Here is a 20,788-nt window from a genome sequence, read left to right on the forward strand (position 1 = left end):
CAGTTGTGAAATGAGTGACATGGTTGTTAAGAATGCTGCACGGGCATAAATGTGAGGATGGTCATAAGTGTGAGGACCAGTCAAAAGTGCGAGGACCTGTCAGAAATGACTTTTTTCAGACCTCTGGTTAATCCTTTTGTGCATATGGACTACTCAGAGGGCTGTAAAAGTTATTTTTGACTGGTCCTCGCACTTTTGACCAGTCCTCGAACTTACGACTGTCCTCACATTTTACATTTTTGCTCTATCTTGTCATCATGGTGAAGAGAAGCAGTTGTGAAATGAGTGACATGGTTGTTAAGAATGCTGCACGGGCATAAATGTGAGGATGGTCATAAGTGTGAGGACCAGTCAAAAGTGTGAGGACCTGTCAGAAATGACTTTTTTCAGCTCTCTGGTTAGTCTTTTTGTGCATATGGACTACTCAGAGGGCTGAAAAAGTTATTTTTGACTGGTCCTCGCACTTTTGACCAATCCTCGAACTTACGACTGTCCTCACATTTTACGTTTTTTTCCCTATCTTATCACCATGGTGAAGAGAAGCAGTTGTGAAATGAGTGACATGGTTGTTAAGAATGCTGCACGGGCATAAATGTGAGGATGGTCATAAGTGTGAGGACCAGTCAAAAGTGTGAGGACCTGTCAGAAATGACTTTCCAGCCCTCTGAGTAGTCCCTATACACATAGCCATGGCCACCCGGTCACATGACCAGCTAGCCACGCCCACCCAGTCACATGGCCTCCAAGCCATGCCCACACAATAAGCCACGCCCACAATGGTGTCCCTCTTACCAATGTTAAAATCTGTTCACCTTACCCTATACACATAGCCATGGCCACCCGGTCACATGACCAGCTAGCCACGCCCACCCAGTCACATGACCAGCTAGCCATGCCCACAAAATAAGCCACGCCCACAATGTCCCTCTTTACCAATGTTAAAATCTGGTCACCTTAGTTAAAGGCCCAGCTTTCTCTGGTTCCCTGTTACTAACTGTCAATTGCAAAGAAGGAAGGATTCTGGTAGGCATCACAACACCGCTGATTGCCTGTTGAGATCTCAGCCTATCTTCTGGCTTGGTTCTCTTTCTCTCTCCCTATTGCTAGCTATCATCTGCAAAGAGGGAAGGACTCTGGCAGGCATTACAACACCACTGGTTGCCTGTTGGAATCTCTGCCTATCCTCTGATGTTAAAACTCAAGTTTCCCTCAGTGCAGGTCTCCAAATACTTGATAACCTAGAAGCGTCATCTTGTCTATTTATATTCTGCGGCCTCTTTTCAATTTCGATAGCCTCCCTAATTATTCTCTTATTAAGATGTTCCTCTTTCACCACTGTTCTAGTATTGTTGAAGTCGATATTATGTCCCATGTATATAGGAAATGCATGTCAGGATTAGTCTCAAGAGAAAGATGGCAAGTCTCAAGAAATACTGGTCTGCGATGGGATATAATGGGTATCTTGCTGATTTATGTGCATTTATGAAATAACCAGTAATTGTGTCTGTTCCAAGAAATCTACTGGGGAAAAAATTGAGGTTTTCGTGCTTTGCATAGTTTATTTATTGTTTTATTGTTTATTGGTTCGATTTATATGCCGCCCTTTTCCGGAGACTCAGGGCGGCTTACAATGCGTTAAGCAATAGCCTTCATACTTTTGTATATACCTGCTTAGTAGGGCTTTCGCCCCCCCCCCCAAGTGGTGTTCTTTTTTATACAAAGTCAGCTTATTGCCCCCACAAACCGGGTCCTCATTTTACCTACCTTCAAAAGGATGGAAGGCTGAGTCAACCTTGAGCCTGGTGAGATTTGAACTTGCAATAATTGCAGGCAGCTGGTGTTATCTTAACAGTGCTTTAGTCTGCTGCGCCACCAAGGCATAGATTCAAACATTAGCAACTAAAAGACTTCATCTGGTTCCAAGTTGGTCTTCTGTACAATTACAAACTGTTTCTAGCATCTGAATAGGAATAACCTATGAAGCACTTATATCAACATCAAAATGCACTGCCTCAGTATCATCGGTAGTCCAGATCAGCCCACATGATTATAGGAGAATGTGTTTTGTCAAAATTATTTCTTTCATAAAAATTCAGAAGTATTGAAATGAAATACATGATAATTTTCAGAAAAAATTAAAATTTGAACTGAAACAATTTTTAAATTGGGAATAATTCCAAAAATTATAAATGAAAATATCACAATTTTTTGGCTAAGCAACTGATTAAAGTAGATGCTAAGCCCAATCCTGGAAAAGTGAAACTGCTGACAAAACAAGATTGGGAGATCAAAATAGTTTAATATGCAGCTGTGGCAAAACTGATTCAGAAATTGCTCCCTTAAGAATATATTACAAGGCAGATTTAAACATTTAGAATCGGTTTCTAGGAAGAGTCAAGAAACTAATTAAAAACAACAGATTAAATGACTTAAACAGAACAAAGATCTCTAATGGTTTATATTAAATACTAAAAGCATAGCATAAACATTTAATTTATGCTTAGTCGCTGGAGAAAAAGAAGGACAGTGGAAAATGTGTTACTAAATTCTTCACAATTTTTAAAATTTATGCTCTTATTTTTTCCTTCTGCCTTTTGTTCATTCTGTTTTGTTCTCTTAAGCTTATAATAAAATTTAAATTTTTATGGATTAACCCAATAAAATAGGAACTCTCTGAATTGTGCACATAAAATACCTTTACTTAAGCAGAATCAGGATCGTTTAACGTCCCATACATGGAAGTCACATAAAAGTCTTAAAATTATTTATCATCATCATCTTAAGTACAAAAATACCTTCAGGCATAATGATGTATTTGTAGACAATTTATTTATACATTTTCAAACAAACTATTTTAATCTCTTTCATAAACTTAATTCAAACATTTCTATAGTTTATTTTACCATTCATCTTTGGTCATCTGATGCACTTTACAGATCTATTAACATTTTAATTCTATATCTTTTGATCTCAATTTTAAACAATTTTATTTAACTTTCAGGTGGGGTTTCATTTCCATTTGTAATTAAAAATTAGCTTTAATGTGTACAGATTGATTTTAAGGTTCATATAAATATTTTTTCAATTTCAATATATTTTTCAATAGTTAATATGGCAAAATAGCCCTTCTTTCACTTAAATATAGCATATATCAATGCAAAGATAACATTCCTCTGATTATCCTGAGATCATTTATTAACCATATTGATTGCTGCTATAAACAATCTAAACATTTTATACCTTATCCCTTGATATTTTTAAATCAGAATTTCTTTGGCAATCGAAGTATTCACTAAATTGAAACTTTTGCAGAGAAAGCTGTTTTGGAAATTTAAAATGACTTGTTTCTGAAGCTAGTACTAATTTATATTTTTGAATGTCAATTCTTAATTTTAAAACTAAAATTCTACAGAAGTTATAATCAAACCAAGCTTTAATATTTCTAGGGAATCCTACAGCAGCATTCTTCAAACGTATCTGATGGCATTCTTATGCATGTACATATAAACATGAATACTGCAACATTCAACACAGCTATGATCACGGTAAGAAAAACACACACATAAAAGCTGCAATCATATAGATTAGCAAGACAATAATGTTCCCTTTCTATAAAACTGGACAAGGATTGGGAACTGCTTGAAAAAATATTGGGAGGCACATGTTGAAGGAGGAATTTACAGGAAACTTGGGAGTATGGCTGTAATTTCATAACTTGGTATCACATGTTTTTTAGAAAGGGACATTTTAATAATGCCAATATTTTAATATAAAAATCTAAAACAACACAGACATTTTTAAAAAACAACACTATTCACACGTAAGGCCTCTAACACTAAGCAAAATTAAGTTTCTTCACAGCAGATACATACTTATTACTTATCAGTATAGCAATGGAAGAAAGCAATAAATTCTTGTTAAGAGTACAATTCTATGTGCCTTTAGTTAGTACAATGCAACTAAAAGAAATACACAAGAAAAACATATGCTTGTATCACAGTAAATTGCTTGAGCAGTCATAGCTATTTTAGGCTATTTTTTAAAAATGTTTTTTTAAAAAATAACATGTAATTTTAAAATGCAACTTAAACAAAATTACAATAGGCATATTTTTGAGGTTTTTATTATGGCTTGCTAAAATGGATTCAGTACTTTACTCTGGGTCACACTAAAAATGAAATGTAATAACTGACTTCGATAGAGAGATTCACAGTCATTATTGTTCCTAAAATGTGATTTTCAATGTGTCTTATTTGTGTTCTGTGCATTCATACATATATGAGATGTACCTTCTACAGTACCCAAGAGAGATTTCTAGAGCTTTGGAGGATGTTTAGGTGAAAAGTCTTTAGTGTGTTTATTCCTCAGTATTGCATAGCCTCTGCCCATTTCCTTTTGACTGTTTTAATAGTAGAATCAACATTCATCTTGTTAGTTTTCATTTAATACAGTACATTCCCATTTTTCCTAGTGAAAATAAATTATTTGAAAAGGCAGGAAAAAAGCCCATTCTACTGGATCATGACATGTTTCATTCTTCCATATAGCAGCATGTATGCTATCCAGAGCACTATTTAAAACACACTAAGGCTGTGTGGAGTTTCAGATTCAGTGTAGAAGAGGCATTTGAGAATATGTGAGAATGTAAATATGGCATCTGTCTATTAAAGCAGCCATTTAACTATTTTTATAAAAACATGCAGCTGCTTTAATGAAGCACAGACAGTGCTATATTAATGATCCCATGCATTCATGCTTCTGTGTGTTCCAAATTAAATCTGAGGCACTATACATTCTAAGTATGTTAAATGTGCTGTCAAGACTGACACACATCCTCTTTGTTTAGATTGCTTTCAGAACAGAATTTAGTAAAGACATTCCTATTGTTAAAAATTGTCAAAAAAAGATATAATAGCCACAACATCAATCTTTCCCTCTCCCAGAATTGGAATGACTCCCACCCAGCATGGGTTTGTTTTGTTTTTTTTGCACCCCATGAAAAGTACATATAGCTGGATTGATGGACCTCACACATTTGATGGAAGGAGTTGCTTATGTCACTTTATCTGGACTAGAAAACCTCCAAGGTCCTTTCCAACTCTGTTATTCTATTATCTGTTTTCAAGGTCATTTCAAAGAAGACAACCAAAATTGGACCATGCATGCTAGAAAATGCATGCCCTATCTAAAAAAAAAAAAAAAAACTTCTCCCTCAACTCTAGAAGTTTTCAACAGAACTGTATTCAGCTATATCAATATATGTATAAATGCACATATAGTAATGAATGTTTATTTCTTTCAATTAGATAGTTGTTACTGAAAAGTATTTATGGTATGTAAAATGTTAGTACACATATACACTTGATAGCTGCAATGTCACATCCTTATTATAGATATTCAGTGTCCACCAGTTAATCTGAAACCTTCACCACAGGCAGAAAAAAGTTAGGGAAGGCTGCATTATAGTTATATATATATTCATCTGAATAAACGATTTTTCAATCTTCCGAAGCCAATGAGAACCCCAATATAGAAGTAAATCAAGTAATAAATTTAGCAACATTTAAAAAGTGTTGTACACTTACATTAACTTTAACACTAACAACAGTGAAAGCAGCACGCCCCAGTATGTAGAGGTTAGATTGGTTTAAAGCGATGGGAGTTAATGAGAACAGTAAAAAATTTAATTTTGCCAAATCTTTTTGCTGCATAGCTTCAAAAGACCACCCTCAGCTAATTATGAAATATATATAATTAAAGTTTTGCTTATTATGATAGGCTATATGTAGGCTATATGTATGGCTGATACTACATCCAATTTAGAACCCTTTAAATATTAACTAAATAAAATTAATTTATAGCAACATGACATCAGAATATAAAGGTTATTATTTACTTGAACATTAATGATTACATTCATATTCATTTAGATTGCAAATCATCCATTGGATATATACGGTAGTTCAGAGACATAATGCATATATGTTGTTTTTTCACAGATTCACAAACACCTGCAAACTTATATAGGTGTGAAAATAAATTGTGTCCTATGTTGATTGAAATATAGTCATGAAATTTTCCTGTAGCATGATAGCTATTAATGTTTGTGATAAATATACTCTGTATATCTGTTTCCCATCTGAGATTACAAAAATAAACTTTAAGATATTAAGGTGGCCTGCCTTCTGAAAGATCATACTCATTTTCTGCCTGTCATGTTTAATGTAATATTTTATTGGAGAGTCTAAGAAGCAGAAGATTCCTATGTCATGTGTCAAGTTCTGTGTCTAAGAACATTCCAAGTTATTCCTCAATCTTACATGTGTCCTGAGTCTTAACTAGATCTTCCAAAGGCATAATTTACGAATTATGAAATATATTAACCCGCCAACAGAATATGAGATATCTCTCATTGTTTATAAAGTGCTCTTTCTTTACTTACATTACTTATAGAGAGCTATGACGATTAGAGGAAAGTCTCTCCTTCCTCTACTGTACTTATGTTTCTTTCAAGTCAAACATGTGATTCATCCAGGCCAACATCAGTTTGTCCCATCTCAACTTGTGTGAAGTTGAACTGCCTGGAAAGAAGAGGATTCTCCATCCCATTGTCTTCACTTATATGAAGCACAGTATCTTCATGCTGCAATAAACTGGTTGTTTCTAAGCCTGTGAAGTCCTCAGCGTCAGAAAGCTGTGTAGTTGGAGAAATACTATGAGCAAGTGCTGGCTTTTCTTCTGAATCACCCTCCTTTTTTGTATCCTTTCCAGTAGCAAGTGTCTCAATCTGCAATGAATAGAAGTGGATGTATTTATTTATTTATTAAATTTATTGGCCTTTCATCTTACCACAGGGGAATTCTGGGCACCCAATAAATCTATGAATACACACACACACCCCTCTACAAAATAACTATGCATTGCTTACAATTATATCTGGAATTGTCCAAGAGTTCCCTTGAGATAGTGGTAGCCTGGGTAATGCAAGTCAAAATAGAGTGGCAGATAGATGGAGACTTTGTTGTAATTAGAGCCTTATCTTTTTCCACACATAGCAAACTCCTTTTTGGAAATTGTTACAAAACTTTACCATAACAACTTTTTTAGTGTTAGGGAATTCTACAGTTCATCTTTCCTCAAGTAAAGGATAAGCATTATTGGACTGTTGGCAGGAAGAATGATGAAAGGAAACAATAATAGCACTGGCCATCACTGGCATCGATTTGAAATGGGAGAAGGAGACTGGCAAGTCGTGCAACACCAATACTTAAATCTATTGGGTTGGATGAGCAAATACTATTGGAACCCTGCCTAGTTTGTACTTGTCCTCCATTCTTACCCAGGTCGGAAAGGTCTAACCACCAGAAATGAGTACATCATGAAATATAGCTGCATCATGACTACCTTCCCTCTTTAGAAGATACTAGAAGATCAGAGCCACTAATTTTTATTCGTCTTTTAAATCACCTTATCTCCTTTTCTTTTTTTCATTTTACAGGGCTGAACTTGTTCTAACTCCCCTAGGTACATTCTCAAAATACAGCTGCAAATCTAAGCGCATTTCCTTTTCTCTTTCTCCTCAGCCATTGTCCTTTTCTTTATTGAGAATACAGTACGATCATACCTATTATAAATGTATTAATAAAATATGGTCAACTGCCAGCAATTAAAAAAAAAAATAAAACCAGACAAATGGGAATGAAAATTAACACAAAGATAAAAGCCACAGAGACAGATAACTGGAGAATAACAGATCTGATAACAAAATATCAATAGCACTAGGATTAAACTAGTACTTTTCTCCTGATTTTGATAGTCACTTTTAAGAATTTTTAACAATACATCTTATTTGTATCAAATTTGTACTAATCTACATTATTATATTGCCTTCCAAGTGAAATTTAAAAATACACTTGTGGAAAAAAGCAAAGAACTAGAACTTCTTTCACTCACTCTGCTTCTACTTGGACTACCTATCATATTTCCTCATTTTTCTTCAGGATCCTGAATCCTACAAGTTTGCTGTCTAATCAATTCCAGTTCCTATATCAGGAGCTGCTGGTGCCTATTGTAAAGGATAGCATGGAGTGCTGGAGCAAGAGTGGATCCCGATTGACAATTTGAGAACAGTTACTTTAAGCCTTACTAAAAATCAATTTAGCTGAAACTGTTTGGGTTAAATTAACTGTCCGATGTACCAAAAATACATATATGATGTGCCAAGTTCATTATGGTAATTTTACAGAGTATTAGGACAGCCTTATCACTTTTTAGTTATCAGAGCCACATTCTCCTTCATTTAATCTGAATGCTTACAATTCATACCTGGAAAGGAAACAGGAGAATGGTGATGAGCATCTCAGTTGAAGTTAAAGTCTCTTTCCTTTCTTCTCCCTCCCCCACCCCAAGACCCTGAGAATCAACCACTATAGAATAGAATAGCTGGATTTTCATAGATTTGTACTTTGCATCTTTCTTTATATGCACAATTATTGCTGTTGATTACTGCCATTCCAGACTAAAGAAAAATGTGGGCTGATTAAAGTCTAATAATTTGTAATGTGCAAAATCCTATATTCTAATCAGAAAATGTGATATTGCCTGGAATCTTCTGGCTTTCTGGAACTTGCTACACCTCCATTCCTTGTGGGAGTAACTCTTTATTTTTCTGAAAATGAATCTGTTGGAACAGGAATTGATTCAAGAATTTCAGACATGGTCTGGCACTGGAGTACCACAACCATCTTTGTTCCAAGCCAGGTTTTGCACACATCTGAGTATAACTACATTATCTCAAAATTATAGTAATTGAATACGAACATTGTATATTCAATTAGAAGAAAATAGACTCTCCTCCTTTTCTGCAATAATAGTGTTAGATATGATATAAAGAACTCTTTATTAGAAAAAGGGTTGACAATAGTCCCACTGTCAACAATAGAAAAAGCTACTGTAAGGATTGCCTCTCCTTCCAACTTAAGAAAGGAAGAACTCTTGAAACGTGGTTGTTCAAAAGGATTCTTTTATTAAGCAGAAGTGATAGTCACCCACTTAAAGCAAGATCTGAATACCCTTAGGCAAGACAAGTAGGATTAAAGCAGTAGAGACTCCTCCCTTTAAATCAGAATGCAGATTTTAGCCAATACACAAGTGTGAAGATGTTTTCTTTCCCAATTTCCCTGAGAACCTGAACAACCATGCATTCACACGGTTATCCTTTAAAGTGAAACAACCCACATGGCTATCATAAAAATTCCTCCAGGTAAAGAGGATCTCAGGGCTCTTTGGTGCCAGGATATAGGTTAAGGTGACCAGACGTCCCGCTTTTGGCGGGACAGTCCCGCTTTTGAGCAATTTGTCCCGCGTCCCGCGGTGTTTCAAAAAAGTCCCGATTTTTCATGAGCCCCAGCTGATGGCTAGAAGAAAAAAAACTGTTTAAACTCTTGCCCGGGGCTTCAAAGGGCCGTCCTACAGGCAATCAGTGTAAAGCAGTTTTTTTTTTCCCCTAGCTAAGCTTCAGAAATGAAACCGAAACCAGGGTCTTTGGTGCAGCGTGACAAAATGAGGCAGAGAGAGATTTATTTTTATTTTTATTTTTCCTCCCCAAAAAAGGTAGGTGAAAAACTGCAAACAATGGGAAATTTAGGAGGAGAGTTCAAGATTTTAAAACACAAAGGAAAAAAAGCTGTATTTAACTAGGGAATTGTAATAATTGAGATACTATTAATTGTATATTGTGTTGAAAGCAGAAATGGTTAAGTTGTGGTTCGGAGGAATATATGGGAGAAATTATTTGGTTTATTATTATTGGTAAATATAATTAATTGATTTGTAAGAAATTAGATTGCATGGAAATAATTGGAATATTCATGTTCATATTGATTAATATACAAAAAAGATAGTTTTATAACTAATTGATTTATATTAAAATGTTGAATTTGTATTAAACAACTGTATTACATAATTACATAATTAAACAATGTGAGGATGGATATAAAAATAGATGACAATGGGAAGGGGTATAATATAGAATAGAAGGGAAAAATTGAATTTGATTAAGATTAGAGATGAGGATGATATTGGTTTTTTTAAAAAATAGATGAGGAATAAATATGGCAAAAAGGAAATATAGAAATTGTAAATTTAATTGAAATGACTAAACGCTGTTTAAATTTGTGAACCAGCCAAATATTCTGTTCAAAGAAAATACATTGTATGTTTGTATGTGTGTTTCTAATTATTGCTATTTATTCATATTTGTTCTCTTTTATTCTTTAAAGTTTAACAATTCATTCTTTATCTTAATATCTTTATATTTGCTTGGGGTTGGCTTTCTTCCCTTTCATCTTTTTTATTGTACAGCAATCTTTCTCCTCAAACCTACCACCTCTCTCTTTTCTTTTCTTCTTACTTTCTCTTCCCCCCACCCTCTTTTTCTCCTCCCTACTTCCTCTTTCTTTCTCCTTCTCCTCCTCTCTTCCTCCCTCTCTTACCCTCACTCCTACTCTAATTTCCATTCCTTCATCCCTCTCTATTGCTGTAATCCTTTAATGCATATGGACTACTCAGAGGGCTGAAAAAGTTATTTTTGACTGGTCCTCACACTTTTGACCAGTCCTCGAACTTATGACTGTCCTCACATTTTACATTTTTGCCCTATCTTGTCATCATGGTGAAGAGAAGCAGTTGTGAAATGAGTGACATGGTTGTTAAGAATGCTGCATGGGCATAAATGTGAGGATGGTCATAAGTGTGAGGACCAGTCAAAAGTGCGAGGACCTGTCAGAAATGACTTTTTTCAGCTCTCTGGTTAGTCCTTTTGTGCATATGGACTACTCAGAGGGCTGAAAAAGTTATTTTTGACTGGTCCTCACACTTTTGACCAGTCCTCGAATTTACGACTGTCCTCACATTTTACATTTTTGCCCTATCTTGTCACCATGTTGAAGAGAAGCAGTTGTGAAATGAGTGACATGGTTGTTAAGAATGCTGCACGGGCATAAATGTGAGGATGGTCATAAGTGTGAGGACCAGTCAACAGTGCGAGGACCTGTCAGAAATGACTTTTTTCAGCTCTCTGGTTAGTCCTTTTGTGCATATGGACTACTCAGAGGGCTGAAAAAGTTATTTTTGACTGGTCCTCACACTTTTGACCAGTCCTCGAATTTACGACTGTCCTCACATTTTACATTTTTGCCCTATCTTGTCACTATGTTGAAGAGAAGCAGTTGTGAAATGAGTGACATGGTTGTTAAGAATGCTGCACGGGCATAAATGTGAGGATGGTCATAAGTGTGAGGACCAGTCAACAGTGCGAGGACCTGTCAGAAATGACTTTTTTCAGCTCTCTGGTTAGTCCTTTTGTGCATATGGACTACTCAGAGGGCTGAAAAAGTTATTTTTGACTGGTCCTCACACTTTTGACCAGTCCTCGAATTTACGACTGTCCTCACATTTTACATTTTTGCCCTATCTTGTCACCATGTTGAAGAGAAGCAGTTGTGAAATGAGTGACATGGTTGTTAAGAATGCTGCACGGGCATAAATGTGAGGATGGTCATAAGTGTGAGGACCAGTCAAAAGTGTGAGGACCTGTCAGAAATGACTTTTTTCAGCCCTCTGGTTAGTCCTTTTGTGCATATGGACTACTCAGAGGGCTGAAAAAGTTATTTTTGACTGGTCCTCACACTTTTGACCAGTCCTCGAACTTACGACTGTCCTCACATTTTACATTTTTGCCCTATCTTGTCACCTTGTTGAAGAGAAGCAGTTGTGAAATGAGTGACATGGTTGTTAAGAATGCTGCACGGGCATAAATGTGAGGATGGTCATAAGTGTGAGGACCAGTCAAAAGTGTGAGGACCTGTCAGAAATGACTTTTCAGCCCTCTGAGTAGTCCCTATACACATAGCCATGGCCACCCGGTCACATGACCAGGTAGCCACGCCCACCCAGTCACATGGCCTCCAAGCCACGCCCACACAATAAGCCATGCCCACAATGGTGTCCTTCTTACCAATGTTAAAATCTGTTCACCTTACCCTATAGACATAGCCATGGCCACCCGGTCACATGACCAGCTAGCCACGCCCACCCAGTCACATGACCAGCTAGCCACGCCCACAAAATAAGCCACGCCCACAATGTCCCTCTTTACCAATGTTAAAATCTGGTCACCTTAATATAGGTTGTAAAATATCTGTTGACACAGGCAATGCTAGTAAATCGAATCCAAGTCTCCCCCTTCCTCCAATTGAATGGCAGTATCACTTTTAGGGATCTGACAGCTACAGTATGTATTGTATGGGAGCCGTGTAATTCTATTAATGATATAGAACAAATACATAGAAATGTTTAAAACATTTAGATGATCTCATACTTGTCCTATATGGAGAACTATGCTCCAATTTGGCATGCGTCTTGAACCGCACCCAAACTCCCAAAATGCAATGTGCATAATCCTTGGTAAATTTTATTTCTTTAGATATTCATTTTTTCGTTAGTGAGATATCACTTCCTTTATATAAATTGGAATGATTTTGATGGAATATTTTTTATATGGCCACAATGTCCTTTAATATAGTAGCTCCATCTTATAGTCTCAATATCTTTCCCTTTTTCTTTTCTTATTACATATACTAGCTACTTCCCAGGTTTATTTGGGGGAGAGGGGGCTTGCTTTATATAATTCATTTTTATTTCCATTTCTCTTACTGTTAGCATAGATAATTGTTATAAAAGCTCAATTTGTTAAGAAATATGTCTCTCGAAACTTCTTTAATTCTTTTTTTTCTTTTAATTTTTCTTTCATCCTTCTTTTTTCTTGTTGTTTCAGACAATGTATGTTTCTTGACAACAGATATACCATTTAAACAGTGGCAGAAGGATATATAAATTGTGTGGTAGGGTGAAAAACCACAAATTAAATATAAGGTGTTACAAGATGCAAAGGAAATAGGAGGATTTAGTTTACTGACTTGAAACTGTATTTGCAGCTTGTGTTTGCTTGTGTTTGCTTTAGATGAAAGAGTGAGTTTTTCGGTGTTAGGACATGACCTGAGATTTAGGTGGCATGGATATTTGTGATATTTCAAATATGCATTTTAAAAATCATTATGTTATATCTGCCATACTGAGAATATAAAATAGATACAAACCCAGATTGTGCCTGAAAATACCTTGGTGACTCTCAGCACAAGAAGTTTTTATAGGTGGGAAATAGTGGACAAACACAAATGGCTAACTTATTGAATGTAAAATAAAATCAAGAACTGGTGACAGAAGGATATAGTTATCAATGGTTCTCTTAATTAGAATTATTTAATCTAGACAAAATAATTTTTAGTTTTGAACATTGTAAGACTGAGTTTGAATTTGAGTTGTGTACAAATGATGAACATGTAATTCTTAAAATTTATAAACTTTTATTAAAATTTGAAACAGAAGATGAACAAGAAAACAGTATGATAAAGTGGCCTAAAATTTGGTTATCATATACAGCTGGAACAGTAGGAAAATGTGTGGGTAAAAGAAGTTTTACATTTATATTATAATTTTAGACAGAATTTTTATAAAATGATGTAACACTGGTATATGTCATCAAAGAATTGGTCTAAAAAGTATAAAGGCACTTTAAAATTATGTTTTACCTGTAAACAAGAGGAGATGTTTTATCATGTTTGGTGGATGTGTAAAAAAGCTAGAAAATTGGATTCAAATGCATATACTGATTCAAAAAATTGTAAAGATAAATATTCCATTAAAACCAAAAGGTGGGGGAGGGAATTGTTGGATAAACAGTTATAAAAAATTGTGGAACGTTGTTCTACATAAATAAGTACAGTGAGATTTGTTGTATGCATAAAGATGGAAAGATCAATCAATCAGAATAGAGCTGAAAGCGACCTCGGAGGTCTTCTAGTCCAACCCCTTGCTCAAGCAAGAGACCCTAGACTTTCCTACAGAGGAGAGAGGGATTAGGCCTCGTAAACCTGGAATAATTGCTCGACACTCAGCCCACAGTCCCCTCCTCAGGTCCTGCCCCATGCTGATGTCAGGCTGTCAGCTCATGAAGCTCGGATAGGTGATATGCAGCCATGACAAGAAGTCTCCCCACAGGAAAGCCAGCAGCCACCTCTCCTTCCCTACTTATTCATTTGGGACTACCTGCCAAGGTGGCTAAATTACCGGTAACTTTGATCAGAGATAAGACAATAGCTACATTTATTGCTAACTGGAAAATCCTTGTAGACTTTTTGTGTGAAACAGAAAAAAACGAATTTGTGATTTATAGTTTTGATGATTAGGAAGTATAGACTACAGAAAGAAGAGTGTTATGTTCAGAGTAAGAGGTAATTTATGATTGTACTTAAAATTGCTGAAAAGATGATTTCTTTGTATTTTTCTTCTTTTCTATTCTTTTTTCTATTCTTCTTTTCTTTCACTTTAAGCTTTCTCTTTGATTTTTCCTTTTCCTTTTCTGACTTTATATTAGTTAGTATTATTTTTTCTTTTTAAAAATATTTAATAAAAATATTATTTTTTAAAAGAATACAAGGAAGAAAAAATCCAAAAAATCTTTTATGGCAAAAAGCAAAAGAAGTTATAGTTACTTTACGAACAGATTTTAAAGACATGTAATTCAGAAACTCTTTTATCATTTTATGAATAATGTTCTAATACTCTGTAAATTCCAACCTGTTCTGATTTTTTTAAAAATGGTATCCCCATTCTTTTATCTTGGCTCATAGAAGAAAATTGGGTAGTACACGTTTCTCATGCTTATGCATTTCTTAAAATTAACTATCCTGAGAGATGCAGATTCAACTCCCTAGTCAATAACCTACCTCACAGGGCTGTTGTGCTGATAGGATGGAGCCATGTATACTTCCTTGAGCTCCTGAAGAAAAGGTGGGCTATAAATATAATCAATTATTCAGTCAATCAAGGCACATTCAACATTTAATACAAAATAATTCTATTTGAGTTTTCCCTTCTTTATTCCATACAAGAAAATGATTCCTTAAATTTGAAAAGAAAGGAAATGTAAATATGAGTAGGAGAAAAATAAATTTTGTTTTCATACATCTGCTTTGGTATGCATAAACACCAAATTACATTCAATACAAGTAATAAGTTTATTATATCTGCACCAAAACAACATTCAGATTAGGTATTTGTAAAATGCTCACAAATTAGTAAAATGAGATTTATTTTCTATACTTTCCAGCATCATTTGTGCTGTTACTCAAAAAAAAAAAAAAACACTTTTACCTAATTTGGGATAATTTAGCCAGGTTTGGGAAGCACTGGGCTAGGATCTAAATTCTTATACATTAGCCTGATTCATTCTGCTCTAGGCGTCTCCAGATTTACTTCTGCTCCAAGAACTCCTTTGCACTGTGAACTAGGAAAGGTTGCTCAGTTCAGTCCAAAACTGTTGTTTCTTCCTAGTCTAGCGGGCAAATCGTATCTCTGTGGAACTCCCATTACAGCCCAAGCAACATCACGAGTGCCTCTGGAAGTCAAGAATAGCTATCCCATTTGATGGACTGATTGAATAGACCCATCCTCCCTGCAAAGTTTAGTAACCATGGACACAGCACAGAGTGTTCTGATCATGACAGGTGACAGATTGCAATATCTCCAAACCTCAGCTCACATTACATCTGTCCTGAACCAGAAACTTGATCTAGCATATGTCTCTTGCATAAGTTGGCCCTGGAAGTTCAGGTACTGATCCATGATTGTTGTGGGAGTTATGAACTTCCAGGCCACCTCTGAGTCCATCCCCATTAAAAACATGTTTAAAATCCAATGCTGATCCAGATATGAGGTTGAGTAACTGCTACCATTGAACAGCAGGGAGATCAGTACAGCAGCAGCACTCCCAGTTTGTCCCTAGCTAGCACCCAACTAACAAATAAGGCTACACATGCAGTTATTTGTGGAATAGAAACTCTAAACTGCCACCAGAGTTTCACAGATGACAATTCAATTCCCATCTCTCCATAAAGTGACGTAATTGTGGGAATTGTAAGATAGAACATTCAGATAGCATCAAGTTATCTACAGCTGGACTAAGAGATTAGAAAGATAAACTGTGCTTAATACTGTATGAGAAACCAAAGGCTAACATGCAAAGAATAATATGGTACAAACTGTGGGCATTAGTGGGCATATTCCATTGAAAATAGCAAGCATGTTTTTCTGCTTTATTAAATTACCTGGTAAGAAGAGATTTGACTATGGAGATCTGCCACAATAATAGTAGGTGATGAATTCACAACAGATTTATTGGTTGCTTGCTTGCTACCTTCTGTAGGGCTGTTCCTTTTGCTGCATTGTAGCTGCTGGGCTGTAATAGGTGTAGGATCAGATTTTGAAGATGATGCCTCTGACTGAGCTTCAGTGAAGGTTACAGATCGTTTTTGATCCACTGCAAGTAATGAGCAGCAATAGATACACAAGGATCAAAAAAGAATCTGAATATGTCTCATTATTATATTAACAAAAGTAGTTGCTAATCTTAAAAGGGTGCTCCTGAAATTACTGCCTAAGTAGATTTACATCAAACCTCCCATCCCAAATTGAAACTGATACCAGGAACTTCCTTAAAACGAATATGTACATTTAGAACTAGAGGTTGGCATATTTTGGACCTTGGCGACTTCACAGAACTTTAAGGACCACACCTGTTCACAGCAACAAGTCTTTATGTATCTTCTGTCTACAATTGCTTGAAGTCAGTGGTTTGGAAGGCCAGGGTACAGAATTACATTCAACACTGCCACTATCTGCTGCTGCTGTGTTTTCTATTATATTTATTTATGCATAATTATGTCTATATTTAAAACCATTGGGGAAATATTTGTATGGCTGGAATGCAATCTGTGAACATAGTTTATTTAAAATATAGAAGGAGAGGGAAAGAGCATGAGAAGAAATTATAAATAAAAATACAATTAAAGAAAGGGATAATCTGCTTGGCATCTCTCAGAGTTTTTTGTCCATCTGCATTTTTAACAAATCTTTTTCAATTTTTTTCATTTTTAAAAATACTAAAACGTTTTTTTATTTAGCTAGCTGGAAAATAATAGCCCCTCAGATGCCAAAGCTTTCCCTTCCCCTTCCTAGAATATTCTCAGAAAGGACAGGCTGTGGCCAGCAGAGATGATGATTCTGTGAATTTCTTGTGAGACAAAATTGAAACAAAATAAAATAAAAATGCTTTTGATAAGATGTAAATGTGGAAAACTAGTAACAGCAATGGAAATTGTGAGAAATTGAGGGAGCAAAGAGATGCTTGAAAAATGAAACAGATGTTTTGTTACTGCATTACATTTTTTGATTGTCATTGTATCTCCCTCATTTTATGACATAGACATTTTCATTTCATCATATTGCTTTTTTTTAAGTTGAGAGGGCTCACAGGCCCCATGGAATTACTGTAGATGGGCTACAGCCAAATCAGATTTAAGGGAAGAGTGGAGGAAAATAACAATAGGAAGATAGACCATTAGGAAAAGGCAAACGTTCAAAATAAAGATTAAGGATAAGAGGTCCTGTGGAGCTAACATGTCTAGGAGACGTTCTCTCAGACATTTGCTTGCCCATTTAATAGATCTTCCTTAAAATCATATTTCTATGCATATGCCACATTCCAGTGGGCACCATACTTGCAAATAAAATAAAGCTGCCACCAGCTTTTCTGTCATATAATCCTCCACAACACACTTTAAGAAAATTTAATTTTCCAGATTATCTTCCATACTGCAGATCTATTTGAATATTAAAAGGATGTGTGTTTTTGTTTTATTTTTATAGTTTTCTCATGTATAATGTACACTGAAGATGGCATTTAATTTTGTTGTACGAGGTGCAATGACAATAAAATAAACTTTAAAAAAATACTCTTAGCATATGTACTGTATGGCTATACTATTTTTGAGTTTATAGCTTTCACAAAACTCAGCCAATAAGGACTTGCTTTTCTTTCATAGAACTGGACAATAGGGTGCGCCCTGCCCCTGACTAGCTACCAGTCAAAATAGCAACAACAACAAAAATAACAACCCATTATACTTTTCATCCAAATAAAATGCATCGCTAGCTCCCTATAACCCATTTATTTTTGTATGGTGATTTACAAAAAACAGGTATTTCTGAGAAAAAGCAACACAAACTCTAAAATATGTAAATAAATATCCTCAAAATCCTCAAAACATTTCTAGTTAATATCATGCTGGCTGCTAGTGAATTCTGAGCTCTTTTGATTTGTGAAGACTGCAGAACACTAGCTGAAGCTGATAATGCTGGACAATTTATAATTCAGGTAGAGAAAGATTTATTTCATTTGCAAAAATGATGGGAGGGTGAGGCATATAAATCACATTTGAGATAGATCCCTCTCTGGGCATTTCTACACTGCTTGTCTAATGTGCATAAGCCGGCTAGAAATGTTACCAATTTCAGAAACCCCTTTTCAGATTTCATCCCCTTAATCTATTTACGGGTTGGTAATGGCCTAGTATTCTATCTGGGTAATGGTTACCACAACTCTTGTGGTTGGTGGATTCTCCTGTTTCTTTACCTATCCTGGAAAAGTTAAAGGGAAAAAAAGAAAAACCACAATTGTTTTTTCTGTCATTTGCGTAGAAGGGGCAAGTGACAGAATTCTTGTTATCGTCACTTGATTAAAACAATTTGGAAACAAACACCACCTCCCCTTCACCAGTACACCAGTAGCCAATACAATACCACATAGGTGTTTCGACATTAGCTTGATAGCAGTTCATCCCCAGGATGCTGCAAACTTGGTGTCAGGCTAGAACCGGCTGGGAGGAAGCCCATCTGTCTTCAAGATAGCCCTCCCCTCCCTAAATCCCATGCTGTTACAGCAAAAGTGAAAGCATGAAGAGAATGCAACCCTGATAGCCTCCTCCCCCACCTCCTCCATCAGAATGGCAGCAACCCAACAGGTGACCTGACATTGATATATGTGGAAACCAGTTACATTTTAAAACTTAGAATACTATGAACGTTTCCTCACCAGTTGGTTTTGTTTTGGGCTGTATGCTTCTACGTGTTGTTGAAAGTCGTGCTCCGTGATGGCTGTGATGTTCAGTTTGGGTTTTCTGGCGTGATAAAAGAGGCCTCCTTAGCTAGAAAGCATGGATGCAATTGAATTAGATGAGGAAATTCTGAGATTTGCAAATACTTACATCAGTATTTTCCTCCCATCTATTCATATCATGCCCTAATTCAGAAACCATTCTTGTTTCAGAAACTCTACCAGATTCCTTAATATAAAATCTCTTAACAAATTCCCTTAACAAGTTACATTGTCTTTTTTCATCCAATTGAATACAGCCTTGTTCTAACTCACCTGTCTTAGACCTCTTTTTCTCCCTAATGGTTGCTGAAGAAGGAGATTGTGGTGTCCAGGTTCACTCTGCACACTCGCTACCCTGTGTAAGTGTCAAGAATATGAGCATGACCACAGAATAACACAGACTAGAGAAAGATTTTCTTTGCAAATGTTGTTAAACAATAATGACACAGTCACTTCAAAGATACGGTACCATCTTTGAAGGTTATGAGAGACTATTTAAGTTATATAGGAAGAGTAATGGCACTGAAGATCCTATCATTGTCCGAAGTCGATTTTTAACCAAAGAATGATGACTTCCATTCCACAATTTTCTCCCTTCTTTGACATAACAGATCAAGGGAGGACAATAATGAGGATGCAATTTTAAAGCCTTAGCTTTAAACATTATATTGCAAATGTTAAATATTAAATTGAAACATATTTTCTTTGTAATTAGATTTGATAGATATGCCATAGTTTTGAATAATTGGAGTTCAATACACAACAAAATGAATGATGAACACAGTTGACAAAGGTTTAACTCACAGCATTGGCACAGAACTTAGGGAAGAAGTTACCACACTGAACATATACTTGCAATTTCAAGTCACATTAAATAAGCACACTTTAGAAAAAGTAATTGGGATTTATTTATTTATAATCTTATTTATATCCCACTTTTAAACTTTGTGAAGGAATTAAAAAGCTAACAGAGTTTCCAAAAATGTCCCCTAAATGGTAATGTCCTAAACTATACAGAGCTTTCATGATCAATACCAATACAAATTAGGCACAAAAAGCAATTGGCATTTTTGGATTCTTTAAAAAATGGATTTAACAAATTATAAAAGGAGTCTGTATACTTTCATAATGAAATAAGCAGGAATATCTTACTACAGCAATTATTTTTAATCTTCGTGTATATTAAAAACTAGATCCCTTAATGTATTTGCTTTCTTGCCAGCATTTTAGTGGAAGACATTGATATTAGGAAGACAACCAATTCCTATCCTAATAGTAAACCTGTTAAGTTGGGTGAATGAGGACGCAGCAAGCCAGAGTAGTTAGTGACAACAGCTCTTTATTATATAGTGAGACTCCAGCAACTGACCCAGGGAGCCAGCTCCCTTTATATACCTTGCAGCTGTGGTGGTCAGCCAATCAGCTGAGGGTCAGTTAATTCGAACTTCCCGCCAAACAAACCTATTTACATAACACTCCTCCCCTCCCAGAAGTCACTTGGGGTGTTATTTACATACAAAGTCTCTCAGGTGACTAGGGCGTGTTCGAGTCCTAGTTGACCTGCGCAGTTCAGTCGGAGGGGCGGCGTCGAGCAGGTCGGAGGGACTTTCTGTTTCTCCCTGCTCCGCCAATGAGGCCTCCAGGACCTCCTCGTGGGCGGCGACTTCTCCGGCT

At 35.9% G+C, this 20,788-nt stretch overlaps 1 protein-coding gene across 1 annotated transcript in view; it reads right to left on the reverse strand.

The window, feature by feature from the left end:
* Positions 1–6,514: 6,514 nt before the first annotated feature.
* The window catches only part of UNC80 (unc-80 homolog, NALCN channel complex subunit), a 186,147-nt gene continuing 171,873 nt past the window's right edge, over positions 6,515–20,788 (reverse strand). The window contains exons 60-63 of the mRNA XM_070956783.1: positions 19,388–19,469; positions 19,052–19,163; positions 16,227–16,438; positions 6,515–6,787 (exon numbers count right to left, since the gene is read on the reverse strand). Of these exons, the coding sequence (XP_070812884.1) occupies positions 6,515–6,787; positions 16,227–16,438; positions 19,052–19,163; positions 19,388–19,469 (679 nt within the window). The remainder of the gene's footprint in view (positions 6,788–16,226; positions 16,439–19,051; positions 19,164–19,387; positions 19,470–20,788) is intronic.

This window comes from Pituophis catenifer, unplaced genomic scaffold (genome assembly GCF_029215685.1).
Source record: "Pituophis catenifer annectens isolate HBS135680 unplaced genomic scaffold, rPitCat1.0.hap2 SCAF_1, whole genome shotgun sequence".
Classification (NCBI taxonomy): domain Eukaryota; kingdom Metazoa; phylum Chordata; class Lepidosauria; order Squamata; family Colubridae; genus Pituophis; species Pituophis catenifer.